The 22365-nt window shown below is 43.3% G+C and overlaps 1 protein-coding gene across 1 annotated transcript in view; it reads right to left on the reverse strand.

Moving 5' to 3' along the window:
- The window catches only part of LOC124015694 (protein jagged-1b-like), a 34511-nt gene extending 33956 nt beyond the window's left edge, over positions 1–555 (reverse strand). Inside the window, exon 1 of the mRNA XM_046331099.1 lies at positions 192–555. Within this exon, the coding sequence (XP_046187055.1) occupies positions 192–263 (72 nt within the window). The 5' untranslated portion in view covers positions 264–555. The remainder of the gene's footprint in view (positions 1–191) is intronic.
- Between the last annotated feature and the right edge of the window lie 21810 nt (positions 556–22365).

A 22365-nucleotide genomic window follows, 5' to 3' on the forward strand; every position in this document is an offset into this window, starting at 1 on the left:
GAGGCACGCGTTACTGCTTATTTTGGAACTTTGGAAAATCAAATTGATGGTGACATGAAAACATGCTTAAGTTTTCTAGTGCATCCTCCTAAACCCACAAACCAGTTTTTGAAAATGTGCACGTTGAAAACTAAAATTAGAGCAATACTGTATGGGCAAAAGGTTAGAAATAGGCTTGAATATTAACGTACCTTAATCCACATGCATTGCAAGAAGACATGAATAGAAAAAGCAGCACAGCTTGAACTCGGTCTCAAAATCATGCCTTCTGTTTGATAGTGCCGTTTTGCTGCGAAACTAAAAGTCCGGCCGACCTACGGCTCTATATACTCCTCCGATTTGAACATGCACGAGTGGAGAACAACACCTTTTGAAAAGAGCATAGATTTCCAATGCAAAATGACCTGCCCCCTTGCCTCACTTTTTTGTCCTTTCGACTATTGTTCCTTTTCTATTGTTCCTTTTCCTTTTCATATATTTCTGATCGCCTCTGATACAACAATACCAACGAGCTAAGAAAGCGCCGTCTGTGTCCGAATGACTGTCCCAGACTTTACAGCAAGTTCAGGGGAAGAGGGGGCGGGGGCAAATCAAGTTGCTGTTTAATATTCAAAAGTAGGAGAGATTCCCTGAGATCGAAGCCACACCCAATGTTGAATATGTATGTCTGTTGTGCATCGTGTGTTTACTTCACAATCAACTGTGCAAGTGCGATCATGCATCATATTTTCAAATAAGTCCATAGAGCACACAGAAAAGCACTTAGCATTTGGTTCATTATTATACATTGAGAGTAAGCCTTGTGCAGTGGGCTTATTGATCTCGTGTAGTGTAAACCAATCTGGCGGTAATGAGCAAGATAGTTAATTATTCTGCTTTTATTGGTCAACATTTACTTATTCTAATGGAGCTACTAAACCTGACCTAGATGATACAATGATGTGAAAACCCCTTGACATCTCTGACAAGTACATGAGATATGTCCAACAAAATTCATGCATGTTTTCAGGAGAGCCATTTGATGATGTAAACCATCATCATCGTGTGTCTTATTGTCTTGTTTGACAAGGAACGTGCCTGCATCCTCATACATCTATTTGCCTATTTCCAGTGAGCTGAGATCCACATGATCCACATTAATATCGTATTATATGATGCGAATACCCCTATAGTTGACCCCACTTACACGGCCATGGTGGAGCCCAGTGACAAAGAAAGCCGAGCTATGTCTCCAAATCCCAAACGGACAGCTGTGTGGTATAAGGAGATTTGCTGTTTTTCTGTGGTTGTCCCAACAAATGATGATTGAAAAACCAGGAGGATACCCGTGAGGGTAAGGGGAGACTTACCGCCGGTTCCACCTATTGCGGTGACTGTGAGAGCCCTTTTTTCCAACGAAGTCGCTCCCTGTTCAAAATTTCAGCATGAAAATAATCACATAATGGGGAGTGCACTGGAGAGTGATGGGAGGGTGAAGGGGTGTAGTAGGGGGGTCATTGTATGAAATAGAGACAAAGGTGGGACAGTCTTTATTCTCAAATTAGAGCAGCTGGGCTCTTCCCCCTTAAAGAGCCCCATGAATAGATTATGACCCCTTAACTCAATAGAGACAACCCCCTTTTTTCAAAAGAGAGACCCCCCCTCTTTGCATTGGGGAAAGTATCGCCTGGATAACTGCGTGACATTTACCCGACTACAACAACAGAGAAGGAGGGTTTAATGAGGCAAAGATAGGCCCCCAAATATTTTCAATGGATTAAGTCGATGGTTGTGGCCGAACGACGAACCTCTCTGCTCGTGCCTCGGTGATTCGGCTAAATCTGAAAAGGCAAGTGGGCTGCTACTGCCTGCCTGCCGCCCGCAGGGATCAAATCTCTGCGACGGTTGTCGTTCGTCCATTCACTCTGTTCTCAATCCTACTTAGGGAAAGGAGACAGCATGCGCTCTATGATCCTGATGAAAGCTTTGCTTCGCTCCTGGCAAAGAAGAAAGAGAAGCTCATTGGAGCAAAAGCCAGTGGTTAGGGGTTAAGCTGATATGGCGCCCACTTGTATCTGGTGTTTTGGGCCTTGCAGTGCCCCTTCAGACCAGTCAATGTGCAAACAAAAGCACGATGAGAAAATTGTATCCAACGCAAGCATGTGCTACAACCAGACGTCTGAATATACTGTAGGACATGTCCATTGATTCTTTTGTCTTCAGGATTCTTTTACAAACCAGATAATTTTGACCCATGATGTAGATAGAGTCCCTCAGAATTTTGGGGTGCATGACTCCTGGGGACCTCAAATCCTCAACCTTATGTGCAATAAGGTTGAGGATTTGAGGTCCCCGGGGCGTCATACATCACAAAGATCCGAGAGGCCACAAAGTATGGATGGTTGTGGGGTGGTACGGAGGTTTGAGAATTTAGCATTTTTCAAACACCTTAAACACCTTTTTTCCTGCAATCTAGAGCCATAATCATTATGCTTAATTCTATGTAAAAAAAAAGATGTTTAATTTTCTGAGTATCTCAACATACCGCTTGAGCTGTCTGTATCCTCCTGACTGGAACCTAAATATGCTTCCCTGCATCTCTGCAAAAATCAAGGTAAAAGATTAAAGGAATGTGAGTCTTATACATTTAGGTATTGCTTGTTTTTCTAAAGTCTACCAACATTGACAGCAGGCATGCCAGCTAAGATAGTTTGACAAGCTAGCTACTCTAACTTCGTTGGTAGCTAGTTATGAGGTTGGGAGATTGGGAACCCATCTGGGCTATCTAAAGTCAACTTCATAATATTGCCAGGTGGCTAGTAGTATTACAGAGATAAAATACATGTGCTGAGCACTTGTTGGCTGCTTTTCCTTCACTCTGCAGTCCAACTCATCCCAACCATCAAGGCAAATGGTGGCTACTTTGAAGAATCTCATATATTTTCATTTGTTTAACACATTTTTTGGTAACTACATGATTCCATATGTGTTATTGATGTCTTTACTATTATTCTACAATGTAAAACATAGTAAAAATAAAGAAAAACCCTTGAATGAGTAGGTGTGTCCAAACCTTTGACTGGTACTGTATATATATATATATATACAAAAGTATGTGGACACCCCTTCAAATTAGTGGATTTGGCTATTTCAGTCACACCCATTGCTGACAGGTGTAAAATGAAGCACACAGCCATGCACTCTCCATAGACAAACATTGGCAGTAGAATGACCCGTACTGAAGAGCTCAGTGACTTTCAACGTGGCACCATCATAAGACGCTACATTTCCAACAAGTCAGTTATTACATTTTCTGCCCTGCTAGGACTGCCCGGGTCAACTCTAAGTGCTGTTATTGTGAAGTGGAATCATATAGGAGCAACAACGGCACAGCAATGAAGTGGTAGGCTTCACAAGCTCAGAGAACGGGACCAATGAGTGCTGAAGCTCGTAGCGCGTAAAAATCGTCAGTCCTTGGATGCAACACTTACTACCGAGTTCCAAACTACCTCTGGAAGCAATGTCAGCACAAGAACTGTTCCGTCAGCTGCTTCATGAAATGGGTTTCCATGGCCGTGCAGCCGCACACAAGCGTAAAATCACCATGCGCAATGCCATGTGTCGGCTGGAGTGGTGTAAAGCTCGCCGCCATTGGACTCTGGAGCAGTGGAAATGCATTTTCTGGAGTGATTAATCACGCTTCACCATCTAGCAGTCCAATGGACTACTCTTGGTTTGGCGGATACCAGGAGAACGCTACCTGCTCCAATGCTTAGTAATAACTGTAAAGTTTGGTGGAGAAAGAGTAATGGTCTGCGGCTGTTTTTCATGGTTCGGGGTAGGCCCCTTAGTTCCAGTGAAGGGAAATCTTAATGCTACAACATACAATGAGATTTTAGACGATTCTGTGTTTCCAACTTTGTGGCAACAGTTTGGGGAAAGCCCTTTCCTGTTTCAGCATGACAATGTCCCAGTGCACAAAGCGAGGTCCACACAGAAATGGTGTGGAAGAAGTTGACTGGCCTGCACAGAGCCCTGACCTTAACTCCATCGAACACCTTTGGGATGAATTGAAACACTGACTGATATATATATATATATGTATGTATGTGTGTGTATATACACTACATGACCAAAAGTATGTGGACACCTGCTCGTTAAACATCTCATTCCAAAATCATGGGCATTAATATAGAGTTGGTCCCCCTTTTGCTACTATAACACCCTCCCTCCACTCTTCTGGGAAGGCTTTCCACTAGATGTTGGAACATTGCTGCAGGGACTTGCTTCCAATCAGCCACAAGAGCTTTAGTAAGGTCGGGCACTGATGTGGGCGATTAGGCCTGTCTCATCTAGAATGCCATTGTATGCTGTAGCATTACGATTTCCCTTCACTGGAACTAAGGAGCCTAGCCCGAACCATGAAAAACAGCCACAGACCATTATTTCTCCTCTACCAAACTTTACAATTGGCACTATGCATTTGGGCAGGTAGCATTCTCCTGGCATCTGTCAAACACAGATATGTCCATCAGACTGCCAGATGGTGAATCGAGATTCATCGTTTCAACTGCTCCAGAGTACAATGGAGGCGAGCTTTACACCACTCCAGCCGACACTTGGCATGGCGCATGGTGATCTTAGGCTTGTGTGCGGCTGCCCGGCTATGGAAACTCATTTCATGAAGCTCACAACTAACAATTTTTGTGCTGAAGTTGCTTCCAGAGACAGTTTGGAACTCGGTAGTGAGTGTTGCAGACAATTTCTTTTTACGCGCTACGCACTTCAGCACTCAGAGATCCCATTCCCTGAGCTTGTGTGGCTACATATAAAACAATGGATGCACCTCAATAGTGTTAAGTTGCTTGCTCTCCTCATCTCTCCTCCTTAATCTGCACTTCATCCACAATATGGACGGTGACTTTCACGTAGTTCCTTTCATTCACCCTCAATTTCCCCTCAGTGATGATGAAAGAAAGGAGACGAGGAGAGAATGCCACTTCAGACTATTGAGATGCATGCAGCCAGTGTGTAGCACAGGGGGGAGCGGAAGGTAGTTGTGGTTGCTTTTAGATGGCTCCATTACGTGTGTGGCTTTATGAGCTGAGAGAGAGACTAAGGCAGGATGGTGTAGGAGGAGATTTGTTTCTGAGCAGTTGTTAAACAAGTTGTGTAACCCTTTGTTACCGTACTTATGCTTCTCCGGTCAAGGTGTCTCATCATAACATTGTACAGGATTGTGCAAAAAGGTTTGCCATTTCCAAATATACCAACCAATAAGCTTCAGAAATGGCTTGGGCTACTTCCCACATGACATTTACGTAATTTAGCTGACACTCTTTATCCAGAGCGACTTACAGGAGCAATTAGGGTTAAGTGCCTTGCTCAAGGGCACATAGACACATTTTTCACCTCGTCGGCTCAGGGATTCTAGCCTGAGATCTTTTGTTTACTGGCCCAACATTCTTAACTGCTAGGCTACCTGCCACCCACAGCACACTAATCCCAGACCTACGAAATGTTCGGGTTTTATGTGCTGTCTGTCCAATATAGAGCTCACCAGTTTGTGGTCGTAAAAAAACGGAAATGAGTTACCTCTGGTTTGTTCAGCCATTTCTATGGGGGAAATGAATGGGGAAAGAATAGGGTTTGGTATAAATGCCGAAAATAAGGTCTGAGGTTAACACGGGCTTAGGAGATATGTTTTGTTCTATGAGATAATATCAGTGGGTTATGAAGCCTTTATGTGCTTTATGTCCTTTTTCTGCAGACATAAATGCTTCAGAATTCACAAAAAGGGAAGTTAGCTGATTAAGATGATCTCATAGAACAACATGTATAAGATCTCTTAAGACTGTTTACCAAAGACCTGGTTTTTGGCATTTTTCCAAAAACCCTCCATAAACTCTATTCATTTCCACATAGGTTTTGTCCAATGAACATTTACATTACATTTAAGTCATTTAGCAGACGCTCTTATCCAGAGCGACTTACAAATTGGTGCATTCACCTTATGACATCCAGTGGAACAACCACTTTACAATAGTGCATCTAAATATTTTAAGGGGGAGGAGGGGGGGTGAGAAGGTATTCCTTAAAGAGGTGGGGTTTCAGGTGTCTCCGGAAGGTGGTGATTGACTCCGCTGTCCTGGCGTCGTGAGGGAGTTTGTTCCACCATTGGGGAGCCAGAGCAGCGAACAGTTTTGACTGGGCTGAGCGGGAACTGTACTTCCTCAGTGGTAGGGAGGCGAGCAGACCAGAGGTGGATGAACGCAGTGCCCTTATTTGGGTGTAGGGCCTGATCAGAGCCTGGAGGTACTGAGGTGCCGTTCCCCTCACAGCTCCGTAGGCAAGCACCATAGTCTTGTAGCGGATGCGAGCTTCAACTGGAAGCCAGTGGAGAGAGCGGAGGAGCGGGGTGACGTGAGAGAACTTGGGAAGGTTGAACACTAGACGGGCTGCGGCGTTCTGGATGAGTTGTAGGGGTTTAATGGCACAGGCAGGGAGCCCAGCCAACAGCGAGTTGCAGTAATCCAGACGGGAGATGACAAGTGCCTGGATTATGAACCATGGTGGAGTTAGAGCATACAAAAATCCACCACTATTATTGCTCTCTATTCACCTTCCTTACCCCACGGTTCAAATAACAAGGGGGCTAGGCACCCCCATACCAAATCACCCCCCCCCATAACAATTTAAATCATTGTTGGCCACCTCCCAAATTGTCAAAGATATCTACCTCCCCCAAGAGAAGTAATCTCAAGAGAGGGAGCACACCCTCAAGTCTATTTTGAACTATTCTCCTTACTTACACCACCCCCAGGTGGTGGTGTGTAAAGATACCTTATTGTCATACATCGCAAGACGGACAATATCATTGATGGGCTTTCTTCTTTTGCAAACGACTAAAGCCTTGCCACTGCTGGCTTTAATGCTCAAATCAGTTTTGTCTTCAAATCTGTTTGGGACTACTGACTGTCCAAACAGCAGTTACAAGTGGCCAAATCGGATTTGTGCGTGTTCAGACAGCAGTCATTTGCTGACACGGATACGCTAGTTGTCATAGAAATGACAGGTGTGTGTGCAGTGGGGTAGGCTGATTGCTGGTGGTGCTTCCTATCACTCAGAAGTTATGTGGCAAGCTAAGGTGACAAAAGTGCCTGTCATGGACGTTTCCTAGTTGCTTTGAATGTTCAAAATCATAGGGTAAGAACACTTTGAAAGCCTTAAAGGACAAGATGATCCAACTTTCAAAACAAGTCATTTTCAGCTAGCCACAGCAGTCAACTAGCTAGCTAGGTAGAGGTTTAGCTTTCTAGCACATTCACTAATTTGTTTGTAAACAATTAACAAGCTAGTTAGCTACAATGTCATGTTCTTGTCAAACTGTCAACAGAGGAGCTAGCAAGCAGTAAGATATGCCGAATAACAGTATAAAAACCACTTCAGGGTAAATAAATCAGATTTGACCGTCACATGGTCAGGAATCAGATTTCTATCTGACTTCAAACCGCCTTTATAGGTGCTTTGAAATGTGGCTTGAAATATCAGATTCCATGTGCTTTTTGGATGCTCAGACTGCAGGAGAAATAACAGATTTGAATCAGATATACAAATAGGATTTGAGTCACTTCAAACTGCCTAATCTGAACACAGAGTCTCACTCCCATAACTCAAGTCTCCTACTCATGACTCACACTCTTTGTAGCAACTGCCTGTCCTATTGGTCACCTTCCTCTTTGTTTAGTCATCCCTCTCTCCCACCCTTCCTTACACACTTTAGGGTGGATTAACAAGTGTTGTTTTACTGTATTTGAAAGGTCACGAATTCGCCATTGCTGACTCTTAATATGTCCGTGTGTGTCTGGTCTCGTTTTTATGAACAGTCAATAAGAATGCTGTCCTTTTTGTCTCTTCCACTAGGCATTAGGCCTGCCAATTTCATGATTTAGTTTGTTTTCATTGCAGTTACCCTTGTTGCAACAGAGTGGACATTTTCTGTAAATCTGCAGTGAAGTGGGCCGCCACACATTTTTTAAGTTTGGACTTCAGGTCTATTACTTTCTAATTCTCTGCTGCCCAGTGCTTTCTGTATTTTGGCCCAGTTTTCCACACTGTATTTTTTTCTCTCTCTCTGTCTCTCTCTATCTCCTCCCTCCGTCCCCACCCCCAGATGAGACAGCGCTACGTTCTAAGAACTGAGCAGCGCAGCCGGCACTGTCCATAAATAAATGACTGATTCTCTCTACACTAAGGTCAAACACTTTGGCTGCGTGAAAAGTTCCCACGCTTTCCCACTTCACTTCTCTGCCTACAACGTCAGTGTCACTCCCTCCCGTAGGGAGGTGGCTGTTGGTTGCGAAACGGCGGCTCTACAGGTGGGTTAATCAGCTACCAATGTAATGCTCCAGCCTGCACCGCATCAATGATTCATTCGGTTACTGGTTCACGAAGCCAACACACTTTCTCAGGATAGCCAGACAGATTGTCCAATAAGAAAGCCAGGGGTGATGGCTGAATGGCTGACTTCATTGGGAAATCATTGTGTAGTCTTAATGTCGTCTGTCGTCAGTACTGTAGTATGTAGGTTGTGCATCACATGCAGGTCAAACAAATGCATTCCTCAAGTAGTCATTCAAGTAGTCATGAATTGACCAGAGGGTGTATAGTAGTCAAACAAATTTTGATACACTTCATTGACCATAGTAGCGTATCTTTAGATCATTTAAAGGTTATCAATGCTTGAAGGGGGTTATGTTAGTTTAGCTAGCATTGGCATTCAGAGTATCTGCTTTCAATTACATGTTGTGAGTCGTGTGTTTACTGACAGGGACACTGGCTGCTCATCTGGATTGACCATTAGGTTCTTTGTTGGAACTGCACAGGTTAACCTCTGCCTGTTGCGGGATGAAAGGTGTCTCTTTGTGCACAGGACTTTGGGTCATTGGCTTTTTCAGTCCACTCTCAATGTGATGATAAAGGTCACATAATTCTGCCATTTCTCAGACAGGCCTACTATCCAATATAACAGGAATTTAGGCAACCCAGGCTTAATTTCCCATATAGAAACAGTAGTACTGTGTATTTGCAATGCTAAAATGAGACCCCAAAATGTTTCAGTTCAGATAGTGTGTTCTAAGTTAATCTAGCCAGCCCTCCTTTAGAAGAAAACTTCAAGCTCTGTCTTTTTTGGCAGGGCTAACCAATAGGCCAGTGTTTACTGACAAATGCAGAGAGAGCCCTCGAGTCTGTTTGAAAGGAATGCAATTAAACTAAGCTCCTTCTTTGTTTTGTCAAATTAAGTTGCTTGGCAGGAGCACCCATCGGTAAATAGCATTCTTATGACAAAGGGCTTCCCTTTTTGGTTCACTCTAGATTTATCGTATTCATTTGAGGAATCATAGTGGGTAGCTAAAGAATGGTGCCAGGGCATTCCAGGACTTCAATAATAATGAGGTGTCAACTACCTGGCTCAATGTAACACAGAGAATGTATATAAAATTGTCTGTTTAATGACAAAACATTGTATAACATAGTACTCTGGTTTCGCGGTTGTATTGGTGCAGTATAAATAGAGGCAAGTATGTTTACTGACAACACTCCATATAAAAGAACACTATGCGTCTCAAATGGCACTCTATTCCATATATAGTGCACTACTTTTGACCAGGCCCAAAGGGCTTTAGTCGAAAGTAGTGCAATATACAGTATAGAGAATAGGGTGCTATTTGGGACGTAGTCTCTCCTTTTCTGGTTGTATTGGTACAGTATAAAAAGAGGCAAGGGAGGGGTTTCCTTGGTATGCAATTCTTATGAATTGACTAATTATTTAAACAAATGAATTATAAACATGAATAAAAACATGGTCATTATAGATAAACCACACAATATACACCTCTGTTATTGACTCCATTCCAGGCATTACTATGAGCTGTCCTCCCCTCAGCAGCCTCCACTGGTGTGAGTGCACATGAGCCATATCTCTTCATTAACGATCACCCAGCCCCGTATGAATGAATTACGTTTGATGAGTTACAAAGTCATTACAGGCCTTGGAAGACATCCCTTTTGATGCTTTGTTCCCGCAGCTCTGAGAGATGACACAGTCATTAACATGCTCCTTGTTTGGATCTCTACCTCAATAGGCTCCAATACGTAACTAATGAGGGCGTGTACGGGGGGGTTGGGGGCCCATCTGGCATTCCGAGCACTGTTGTCTTACTCTGCTTTGGTCCAGATAGACCATTTACCAACAAGGAAGGGGACTCCGAACATTTTTTTAATTGAAATCCAGTGTTAGTTGCTCTATCCATCCCCCCCAAAATGTAAGATAAAACCAAATCCACCCCAAAGGACATTTGGTGGGGACCCACTCCACCCCCAATCTAGATTTGCATATAACCAGATACCTCAAATCTCAGGTATTAGGCATTGGAGTCCAATCTCCCACTGCCCTGCTCAACTCAGTTTATAAGTCCATACATTTTTGACAAACCTGCCATTGCATAATGTTGAGCTAAGCATCAACCATTTTGCATTGTGGCAAAGTGATCAGGTGATTCAATTGGTTGGTTTGAAGAGTAGTTTATTGAAGGTATTCTGTAGCTTTTCTGTTCTCATTGTAATGAACATGAAGGGAGACAGAGAGCTGATTTCAAGTGTGGGGGTGCAGCAGGTGTTTATTGCAAAGGACCACAGGAGGAGGCAGGCGGCTGGGTCCAGGGGCAGGCAGAAGGTCGTACACAGGGGGTCCAAAAGGGTAACAGTACAGGCAGGGAAAAGGCTAGTAACGTAGTCCGGGAGATCAGGCAATAGGTAGATAACAGGAAAACCGATAGGCTAAAGTACAGGCAGGGAATAGGCGGCAAAAACTATCATACACGGGAGGAGTAAATCACAGGAACCCCAGCGCGCTGAAAGCCATGTGTCACAAAACAAACAATACCTCACATTGATGTGGTGCAAAGAACTGAACTAAATAGTGTGTGATAATGACATACAGGTGTGTGACCAGGTGATTAGAATGCAGGTGACTGGGATCTGGAGAGTGAGCTGTGTTCAAGAGATCTAGGTGTTTGAGAGTGTGGCCTGGAAAGTGAGCTGCGTTCAGGGGATCTACATGTTTGAGGTTGTGAGTTGGAAGCAGACGTTACACTCATTGTGCAAAGAAGTTTACCTTACATTGTGTTATTTTCTCTCATCTGACAAAAGGAGATCCAAATGAGATAATGAATATGAATTAGTCATATGCAAATTTCACAACACTGAAATCGCTACTAAGCTGCTGTATGACTGTTTGCCACTGGCGTGTAAAAAAGCCTTATTTGTGCATGGAGCAGAATTCATGACACACAGAGTAATACATCTCCGAATATTGATGAGTAATTATGTGAATGTTTATGTTGTCAAAAGGGTTTATTCGCTGGAAGTTATTCTGTCAAATCAAATCAAATTATTTGTCACGTGCGCCGAATGCAACAGGTGTAAACCTTACAGTGAAATGCTTACTTACAGGCTCTAACCAATGGTGCTAAGCACCATTGGTTAGGAGACCGTAAAACGGCGGCCATCTCCTCCAGCGCCATCTTGTCCCAAGCATGTGTGTTTCATAGTGTGTGACATCAGTCCCTCTTGGTTTAGCTTGCTCATTAACAGAGGGAGATTGTTTGAATGTCTGGTGACAAATGTGCCTGGGGCCACCTGAATTAGCTACAATGTCTTCAGAAAGTATTCATACCGCTTAACTTATTCCACATTTTGTTTTGTTACAGCCTGAATTCAAAATGGATTAAGTTGATTATTTTTCTCACTCATCTACACACAATACCCCATAATAAAAAAAAGTGAAAACATGTTTTTAGAAATGTTTGCACATTTATTGAAAATGAAATACAGAAATATGTATTTGACATAAGTATTCACTCCCCTGAGTCAATTCTTTGTAGAAGCACCAATGGCAGTGATTACAGCTCTGAGTCTTTCTGGGTAAGTCACTAAGAGCTTTCCACATCTGGATTGTTCAACATTTGACCACTGATCTTTAAAATATTCTTCAAGCTCTGTCAAATCGGTTGTTGATCATTGCTAGACAACCATTTTCAGGTCTTGCCATAGATTTTCAAGTAGATTTAAGACAAAACGGTAACTCGGCCACTCAGAAACATTCACTGTCTTCTTGGTAAGAAACTCCCATTTAGATTTGTCTTTGTGTTTTAGATTGCAAACAGGACGCATGTTTTGGAATATTTGTATTCTTTGTAGGGTTTCCTCTTTTCACACAGTCAATTAGGTTAATATTGTGGAGTACCTACAATGTTGTTGATCCATTCTCAGTTTTCTCCAATCACAGCCATTAAACTCTGTAAAGGTTATTTGTCACATGCGCCGAATACAACAGGTCGAATCTTACAGTGAAATGCTTACTTACGAGACCTTAACCAACAATGCAATTCAAGAAATAGAGTTAATAAAATATTTACTAAATAAACTAAAGTACTGTATATATATTTTTGGGAATCAATCAAAAAGTAACACTTTAAATTTACAGAACAATAACGAGGCTATATACAGGGGGTATACAGGGGGTACCGGCACGGGTCTCCAACAACAAAAATACAGAAATGTTATAAATTGATTTGCATTTTAATGAGGGAAATATGTATTTGACCCATCTGCAAAACATGACTTAGTACTTGGTAGCAAAACCCTTGTTGGCAATCACAGAGGTAAGACATTTCTTGTAGTTGGCCACCAGGTTAGCACACATCTCAGGAGGGATGTTGTCCCACTTCTCTTTGCAGATCTTCTCCAAGTCATTAAGGTGTCTATGGGATTAAGGTCTGGAGACTGGCTAGGCCACTCCAGGACCTTAATGTGCTTCTTCTTGAGCCACTCCTTGTTGCCTTGACCATGTGTTTTGGGTCATTGTCATGCTGGATTTGACGGTACATGGCCCCGTCCATCGTCCCTTTGATGCAGTGAAGTTGTTCTGTCTCCTTAGCAGAAAAACCCCCAAAGCATAATGTTTCCACCTCCATGTTTGACTTTGGGGATGGTGTTCTTGGCGTCATAGGCAGCATTCCTCTTCCTCCAAACACAGCGAGTTGAGTTGATGCAAAAGAGCTCCATTGTGGTCTCATCTGACCACAACACTTTAACCCAGTTTTCCTCTGAATCATTCAGATGTTCATTGGCAAACTTCAGACCGGCAAGTATATGTGCTTTCTTGAGCAGGGGGACCTTGCGGGCGCTGCTTGATTTCAGTCCTTCACAGCGTAGTGTGTTACCAATTGTTTTCTTGGTGACTATGGTCCCTGCTACCTTGAGATCATTGACAAGATCCTCCCGTGTAGTTCTGGGCTGATTCCTCACCGTTCTCATGATCATTGCAACTCCACGAGGTGAGATCTTGCATGGAGCCCCAGGCCGAGAGAGAATGACAGTTCATTTGTATTTCTTCCATTTGCGAATAATCGTACCAACTGTTGTCACCTTCTCACCAAGCTGCTTGGCGATGGTCTTGTAGCCCATTACAGCCTTGTATAGGTCTACAATCTTGTCCCTGACATCCTTGGAGAGCTCTATGGTCTTGGCCATGGTTGACAGTTTGGAATCTGATTGATTGATTGCTTCTGTGGACAGGTGTTTTTATACAGGTAACAAACTGAGATTGGGAGCACTCCCTTTAAGAGTGTGCTCCTAATCTCAGCTCGTTACCTGTATAAAAGACACCTGGGAGCCAGAAATCTTTCTGATTGAGAGGGGGTCAAATACTTATTTCCCTCATTAAAATGCAAATCAATTTATAACATTTTTGACATGCGTTTTTCTGGATTTCTTTGTTGTTATTCTGTCCCTCACTGTTCAAATAAACCTACCATTAAAATTCTAGACTGATAATTTCTTTGTCAGTGTACAAAACAGCAGGGGATCAAATACTTTTTTCCCTCACTGTATGTTGACTTAAACTGGGATATGCTTAACACCCCGGCCGTCCCACTATCTAAACCAGATGCCCTCAATCTCACACAAATTATCATGGAACCTACCAGGTACAACCCTAAATCCATAAACACGGGCACCCTCATAGATATAATCCTGACCAACCTTCCCTCTCAATACACCTCTGCTGTCATCAACCAGGATCTCAGCGATCACTGCCTCATTGCCTGCATCTGTAATGGGTCCGCGGTCAAACGACTACCCCTCATCACCGTCAAACGCTCCCTAAAAGACTTCAGCGAGCAGGCCTTTCTAATCGACCTGGCCCTGGTATCCTGGAAGGATATTGACCTCATTCTGTCAGTAGAGGATGCCTGGTTATTCTTCTAAAGTTATTTCCTCACCATCTTAAATAAGCATGCCCCATTAAAAAATAATTGAACTAAGAACAGATATAGCTCTTAGTTCACTCCAGACCTGACTGCCCTTGACCAGTACAAAAACATCCTGTGGCGTACTGCATTAGCATCGAATAGCGCCCGCGATATGCAACTTTGCAGGGAAGTTAGGTCCCAAAATACACAGGCAGTTGGGAAAGCAAAGGCTAGATTTTTCAAACAGAAATTTGCATCCTGTAGCACAAACTCAAAAAAGTTCTGATACACTGTAAAGTCCATGGAGAATAAGAGCACCTCCTCCCAGCTGCCCACTGCACCGAGGCTAGGAAACACTGTCACCACCGATAAATCTACGATAATAGAGAATTTCAATAAGCATTTTTCTAAGGCTGGCCATGCTTTCCGCCTGGCTGCCCCTGCCCCGGTCAAAAGCTCTGCACACCACACAGCAACTTGCCCAAGCCTCCCCATTTCTCCTTTACCCAAATCCAGATAGCTGATGTTCTGAAAGAGCTGAAAAATATGGACCCCTACAAATCTGCTGGGCTAGACAATCTGGACCCTCTCTTTCTAAAATTATCCGCCGCAATTGTTGCAACCCCTATTTACTAGCCTGTTCAACCTCTCTTTCGTATCGTGTGAGATCCCCAAAGATTGGAATGCTGCCGCGTTCATCCCCCTCTTCAAAGGGGGAGACACTCAGACCCAAACTGTTGCAGACCTAAACTCAGCAAAAAAAAGAAACGGCCCTTTATCAGGACCCTGTCTTTCAAAGATAATTCGTAAAAATCCTAATAACTTCACCGACTTTCATTGTAAGGGGTTTAAACACTGTTTCCCATGCTTGTTCAATGACCCCTAAACAATTAATGAATATGCACCTGTGGAACGGTCATTAAGACACTAACAGCTTAGGCATTTAAGGTCACAGTTATGAAAACTAGGACACTAAGAGGCCTTTCTACTGACTCTGAAAAACACCAAATGAAAGATGTCTAGGGTCCCTGCTCATCTGTGTGAACATGCCTTAGGCATGCTGCAAGGAGGCATGAGGACTGCAGATGTGGCCAAGGCAATAAATTGCAATGTCCGTACTGTGAGACGCCTAAGACAGCGCTACAGGGAGACAGGGTGGACAGCTGATCTCCCTCACCGTGGCAGACCACGTGTAACAACACATGCACAGGATCAGTACATCTGAACATCACACCTGCGGGACCGATACAGGATGGCAACAACAACTGCCCGAGTTACACCAGGGACGCACAATCCCTCCATCAGTGCTCAGACTGTCCGCAATAGGGTGAGAGAGGCTGGACTGAGGGCTTGTAGGCCTGTTGTAAGGCAGGTCCTCACCAGACATCACCGGCAACAACGTCGCCTATGGGCACAAATCCACCGTCGCAGGACCAGACAGGACTGCCAAAAAGTGCTCTTCACTGATGAGTCGCAGTTTTGTCACACTAGGGGTGATGGTCGGATTTGCGTTTATCATCGGAGGAATGAACGTTACACCGAGGCTTGAGCAGGATCGATTTGGAGGTGGATGTTCCGTCATGGTCTGGGGCAGTGTGTGTTAGAGCATCATCGGACTGAGCTTGTTGTCATTGCAGGCAATCTCAACACTGTGCGTTACAGGGAAGACAACCTCCTCCCTCATGCGGTACCCTTCCTGCAGGCTCATCCTGACATGACCCTCCAGCATGACAATGCCACCAGCCACACTGCTCATTTTGTGCGTGATTTCCTGCAAGACAGGAATGCCAGTGTCTGCCATGGCCAGCGAAGAGCCCGGATCTCAATTCCATTGAGCACGCCTGGGACCTGTTGGACCGGAAGGTGAGGGCATGGGCCATTCCCCCAGAAATGTCCGGGAACTTGCAGGTGCCTTGGTGGAAGAATGGGGTAATATCTCACAGCAAGAACTGGCAAATCTGGTGCAGTCCATGAGGAGGAGATGCACTGCAGTACTTAATGCAGCTTGTGGCCACACCCAATACCGACTGTTACTTTTGATTTGGTCCCCCCTTTGTTCAGGGACACATTATTCCATTTCTGTTAGTCACAAGTTTGTGGAACTTGTTGTTGAATCTTGTAATGTTCATACAAATATTTACACATGTTAAGTTTGCTGAAAACCAATGCAGTTGACAGTGAGAGGACATTTACTTTTTTGCTGAGTTTATATCTATCCTACTTTGCCTTTCTAAAATGTTCGAAAGCAAAGTTAACAAACAGATCTGTAACAGTTTTCATGTGGTGAAAGAGAGTCGGACCAAACTGCAGCGTGTAAATTGCGATCCATGTTTAATAAAACAAACGTAACACGAATCAAAACACAAACTCAACAAAACAATAAACGTAATGAAAACCGAAACAGCCTAAACTGGTGCAAACTAACACAGAATAAGGACATCAGGACACTAAGGACAATCACCCACAACACAACCAAAGAATATGGCTGCCTAAATATGGTTCCCAATCAGAGACAACGATAAACACCTGCCTCTGATTGAGAACCACTTCAGACAGCCATAGACTTACCTAGAACACCCCACTAAGCTACAATCCCACTACATACACACCACATACAAAAACCCATGTCACACCCTGGCCTGACCAAATAAATGAAGATAAACACAAAATACTTCGACCAAGGCGTGACAAGATCACCGACCATTTCGAATCCCACCGGACCTTCTCCGCTATGCAAACTGGTTCCCGAGCTGGTCATGGGTGCACCTCAGCCATGCTAAACGATATCATAACTGCCATCGATAAAAGACAGCACTGTGGAGCCGTCTTCATCGACCTGGCCAAGGCTTTCGCCTCTGGCAATCACCACATTCTTATCAGCAGACTCAACAGCCTTGGTTTCCCAAATGACTGCCTCGCCTGGTTCACCAACTACTTCTCAGACAGAGTTCAAATCAGAGGGCCTGTTGTCCGGCCCTCTGGCAGTCTCTATGGGGGTGCCACAGGGTTCAATTCTTGGGCCGACTCTTTTCTATGTATACATCAATGATGTTGCTCTTGCTGCTGGTGATTCTCTGATCCACCTCTACGCAGACGACACCATTTTGTATACATTTGGCCCTTCTTTGGACACTGTGTTAACAAACCTCCAGACGAGCTTTAATGCCATACAACACTCCTTCCATGGTCTCCAACTGCTCTTAAATGCAAGTAAAACTAAATGTATGCTCTTCAACCAATCGCTGCCCGCACCCGCCCGCCCGTCTAGCATCACTACTCTGGACGGTTCTGACTTATGTGGAAAACTATAAATACCTAGGTGTCTGGTTAGACTGTAAACTCTCCTACTAGATTCACATTAAGCTCTCCAATCCAAAATGAAATCTAGAATCAGCATCCTATTTTGCAAGAAAGCATCCTTCACTCATGCTGCCAAACATACCCTCGTAAAACTGACTATCCTAGCCATCCTTGACTTCGGCGATGTCATTTACAAAATAGCCTCCAACACTCTACTCAGCAAATTGGATGTAGTCTATCACAGTGCCATCCGTTTTTTCATCAAAGCCCCATATACTACCCACCACTGCAACCTGTATGCTCTCGTTGGCTGGCCCTCGCTTCATATTCTTTGCCAAACCCACTGTATTCAGGTCATCTATAAGTCTTTGCTAGGTAAAGCCCCGCATTATCTCAGCTCACTGGTCACCATAGCAGCACCAACCCATAGCATGCGCTCCAGCAGATATATTTCACTGGTCATCCCCAAAGCCAACTCCTCCTTTGGCTCTCCTTTCCTTCCAGTTCTCTGCCTCCAATGACTGGAATGAATTGCAAAAATCACTGAAGCTGGAGTCTTGTTTGTCCCTCACTAACTTTAAGCATCAGTTGTCAGAGCAGCTTACCGATCATTGCACCTGTACCTAGCCCATCTATAAATAGCCCTCCCAACTTCCTCATCCCCATATTTATTTTTTGCTCCTTTGCACCCCAGTATTTCACCTTGCACATTCATCTTCTGCACATCTATCACTCCAGTGTTTAATTGCTCATTGTAATTATTTCACCACTATGGCCATTTATTGCCTTCCCTCCCTAATCTTACTACATTTGCACACACTATATAGACTTTTCTATTGTGTAATTGACTGTATGTTTGTTTATCCCATGTGTAACCCATGTGTTGTTTGTGTCGCACTGCTTTGCTTTATCTTGGCCAGGTCGCAGTTGTAAATGAGAACCTATTCTCAACTGGCCTACCTGGTTAAATACATGTGAAATAAAAAAATAAAAAGATCCAACGTCTGTAATACTTTAATGAAATGGAGCTTAATCCAGTTTGTTGAGGTTATCTTTCTCTCGTGGCAGTGTCTCTCAAATCGGTCTTGTCAATGTATTTCAATCAACAATCTCATGTGGATGACTGAGTCTTCCCATAATATACGCCCTGGATGTGGTGGCATTACCTAATAGAGTTGCAATCGACTGTAAATGTCCTAAGGGTCTTTAAGGTGTGCCAATGTGAGATAGAGAGATAAGGGTAGAGAGCAATATTCTTAGCCAACATGTGGCTTCTCATTTCAAGAGATAAGGAGGCCCTCAAGGAGTGCCGTTCTTTGATATACTCTTTCCCCTACCAACCTCTCTCCTCGCCTCACGCCACCAATACGGGTTTTCCTACTCTATAGTCGATACGGAGGCATTCCGCGAGGGAACGGAGGGAGGAGGGGGGGGGTCATGCCACCTCTCTGCTTCCCCGCGCTGCACCGTGAAGAATCACATGATCAACCATCCACTTGTATAGGAACCTGGTACGGCTACACATTACCGCGGCTTGGTCATTCCAGCAAGAGAGTTGAGTGGAGAGTCAATGAAAAAGATGCAGGGTTTTAATGTGATTTCGTATTATCGGAACCGATTCAAAGTGCAGGAGTTGTTCATTGTCTTGAGCCAATAAAATAACAAGATCAGGGAATCTTTTGAGTTTGACTCCCCGGAAATACTCGATAAAATTCCCATATGAGTGGTGAAGCATTACTCGTTCAGACTTGAATAGGGATGGTCGACCTTGTTCCTCCATTCGTACAAACTGGAGAGCTGCATGGAGAGACGGAAAACCACCAGCGGTGTCGTGCTGTATTTTTAGGTGAAGGAGCGCATTTAAAAAAAATGTTTATTTTATAATTTCTCAATCAACGTTTGTACTGATTTATGTAGCCTATTGAATATCATTGTAGGATAGGCCCATATATAAAATTCCAAGAACAACAAATTAGGCATACCTAATTTCTAAATAGGCCATCTTCACTGTCAATCGTGAATGATAATTCTTCATGTTTTACCGGTGAAATGTCCAAACTGCATGCCTGCCAATCATTTGATCTCAATCAGTTTTATGGGAATATGCCTTTAGATCTTCTTGAATTACTGTTTCGTGAACAGATGGTCTTAACAAACTATTAGCCTTTCTTATAGGCTTCTTTTGTTTCAATCTTTTTGTTTCAATCTAAGCATATATCCTGCCAATTGGCATGCGGTGTTGAGTTTTGGCGCAGGATTTTTGTTGTTGTTGACTATTCATCTTCAGATAAGAAATGACTGAGGAGGTGTTTTTGGTGTACCATATTATAGGCCTACTACGCTACCATATATGCTGTTATATTCGGTTCTGTTAGGCTATGTAAAATACTAATGAATCATTATGTGATCTTGCGAGATATTGATTAAGTTTTGATCTAACATTAGGCCTACTAAATGAGCACCATTGTGAGTAGTGATAATATTCTATTTGTAGTATAATCATAAGTGGTGAATATGACTATTAGGCGTAGGCAACAGATCTTGACGAGGGTTATTTTAAGCAAATTGAGCGCCCTTCGCATAGTGGTGCTGAATGGACAGCACCGTAACCAAGTGGTCACACTATCGTTCTGGGTTCCACTGCGCAAGACCGGGCCCGTGGAGTTTTATGAACTACAAGGCAGACACGCAGTGAATTTGGATCCTAGATCTCGTTGGGGTGATGTTAAGGTTCATGCGGTGGATCAGTTTGTCTGCATACGCAATAGAGGTGGTGCGTTTCTATAAGATAAGCACTCAGACTGCAGGACGAGTTGAAGTGCGTCGTACGTGAGCCCTAAATTCATAACATAACTGTTTGAGGACAGACATTTTTGCAACTCTTAGTAGAGTTTTCTGTCTGTGGCTGTTCTTGTTACATCAGATTTGGCCTGCTCAAAATGGTCAAGACTCCAACCGATGGGCCTCTGCAGTCTGCACACATGCCTACAGCTATTTATCATATGCACCACCGCAAGAGAGAGAGAAGACAAGGAAGAAACCCCTATTTACCTACCTATAGGTTGCTATAGCCTACATATTTTATTTGTTTGTAATTTTAATGGATTTTTTGTGGTAATTAAATATTGTTTATGTGTAATTTATCTGAATAAATTTCTCAGAGATATTTTTACCAGCTCTGTGTAGTCTCAAATTGAAAAAGGTGAGGGGAGCACCGCTCCCCCAAGCTATGGCAGCACTACATCTCTGAAAACCACATTGACTGTTTGATTGCATATGACAAACCTAAGAGGCGGGGATGTGTGTATAGTTGAGAAACATCTGGGTCCTCAAGTAAACGTTCTTCAGAATGATTTGACTGAGTGAAAAAGTCATGTTTCAATCATCTTGGGGAGATCAGGTTTTGCTATAACCAGGTGTTTTGAGGTTGATTTTCCATAACTTTCACTAAATTTTCTCACTTGTGAAGCACCGTGTCTATAAAATGTGCTTCTGGTTGTTGGAGATATTGCATATAAGCCAACCTTGTTAGACACAGAGTCTGACAGTTATTAAACTTAACTTCTCTATTAAGAATTACATTCCACAGACAAGTTAGAGACTGTTTAATTCAGAGCTGGCTTTACATCAGTTGTAAAAATTACACAAAAAACATACACCGACACACACAAACACAGACACACACACAAACGCTTTTGTATGACTTCTATAATTAAAGACTCACAAATCATACATCCATTTGGTGTTGGTCTAAGGAAAAAGCCTGGTCTGGCAAAATGTTAAATCTGGGTGCAAAATTAGAACAAGGGCGGGATAAAAGAAACAAAAGTTCCTCAGGGGTCAAAGTGAAAAACAACTCTTTGAGAACACATCACTCCCCTTCATTATTCACCCTCCAAGAAGTAAACAAAGCGTTTTTGCAACATCGTTGTTTGTTGTGTCTGCTGGCAAAATTTAGTCTGGTCCTTAAGTCCACCCTCCAGGCCATCGATAATATTCGAAAGAGGAAATGTAATTCTCTGTATATTTTTTGGTACAGAATTAAGTAATGCAACTGGGGAGTGGGTGGAGCAGTGGAGTAATCCATGTGCATTCATGTCTGACCATCTGGACTGGACACACACACACACACACACACACACACACACACACACACACACACACACACACACACACACACACACACACACACACACACACACACACACACACACACACACACACACACACACACACACACACACACACACACACACACACACACACACACAGAACCACATTTGGGGCTGGGCTAACCCTCAATAGAACTAGTTCTACAGGCCCAGACCCACCTCACACCAGATCACTCCAGTCCAGACGGCTGCGGGAAAGAAGGGGGAGGGGAATGTGTAAGAAAACATATGTAAGAAAACAAAATAGTAAGTTATACCTTTGAAACACAATAAGGGGGAAAATGAATGTTTCATCTTGTAATGTGTGTTTCATCAGAACCTGCTGACTGCTATAAATCCATGTCACACCAAGCATGTCAACTCTAAGAGATAAATGTGTATGTCTGTAGACCGAGTCCCAAATGGCACTCTATTCCGTATTTAGTGCATGACTTTTGACAAGGGCCCATAGGCCACTGGTGAAAGTACACTATATAGGGAATATGGTGCCATTTGAGACAGACCCTCTGTGTCTGTGCAGGTGGCCTACATTAATGAGAGGAGGGCACATCCGAAATGCAACCTGACAACACACGTATTTGTATTATTTATTTAACCTT

Source organism: Oncorhynchus gorbuscha, linkage group LG26 (assembly GCF_021184085.1).
Source record: "Oncorhynchus gorbuscha isolate QuinsamMale2020 ecotype Even-year linkage group LG26, OgorEven_v1.0, whole genome shotgun sequence".
NCBI lineage: Eukaryota > Metazoa > Chordata > Actinopteri > Salmoniformes > Salmonidae > Oncorhynchus > Oncorhynchus gorbuscha.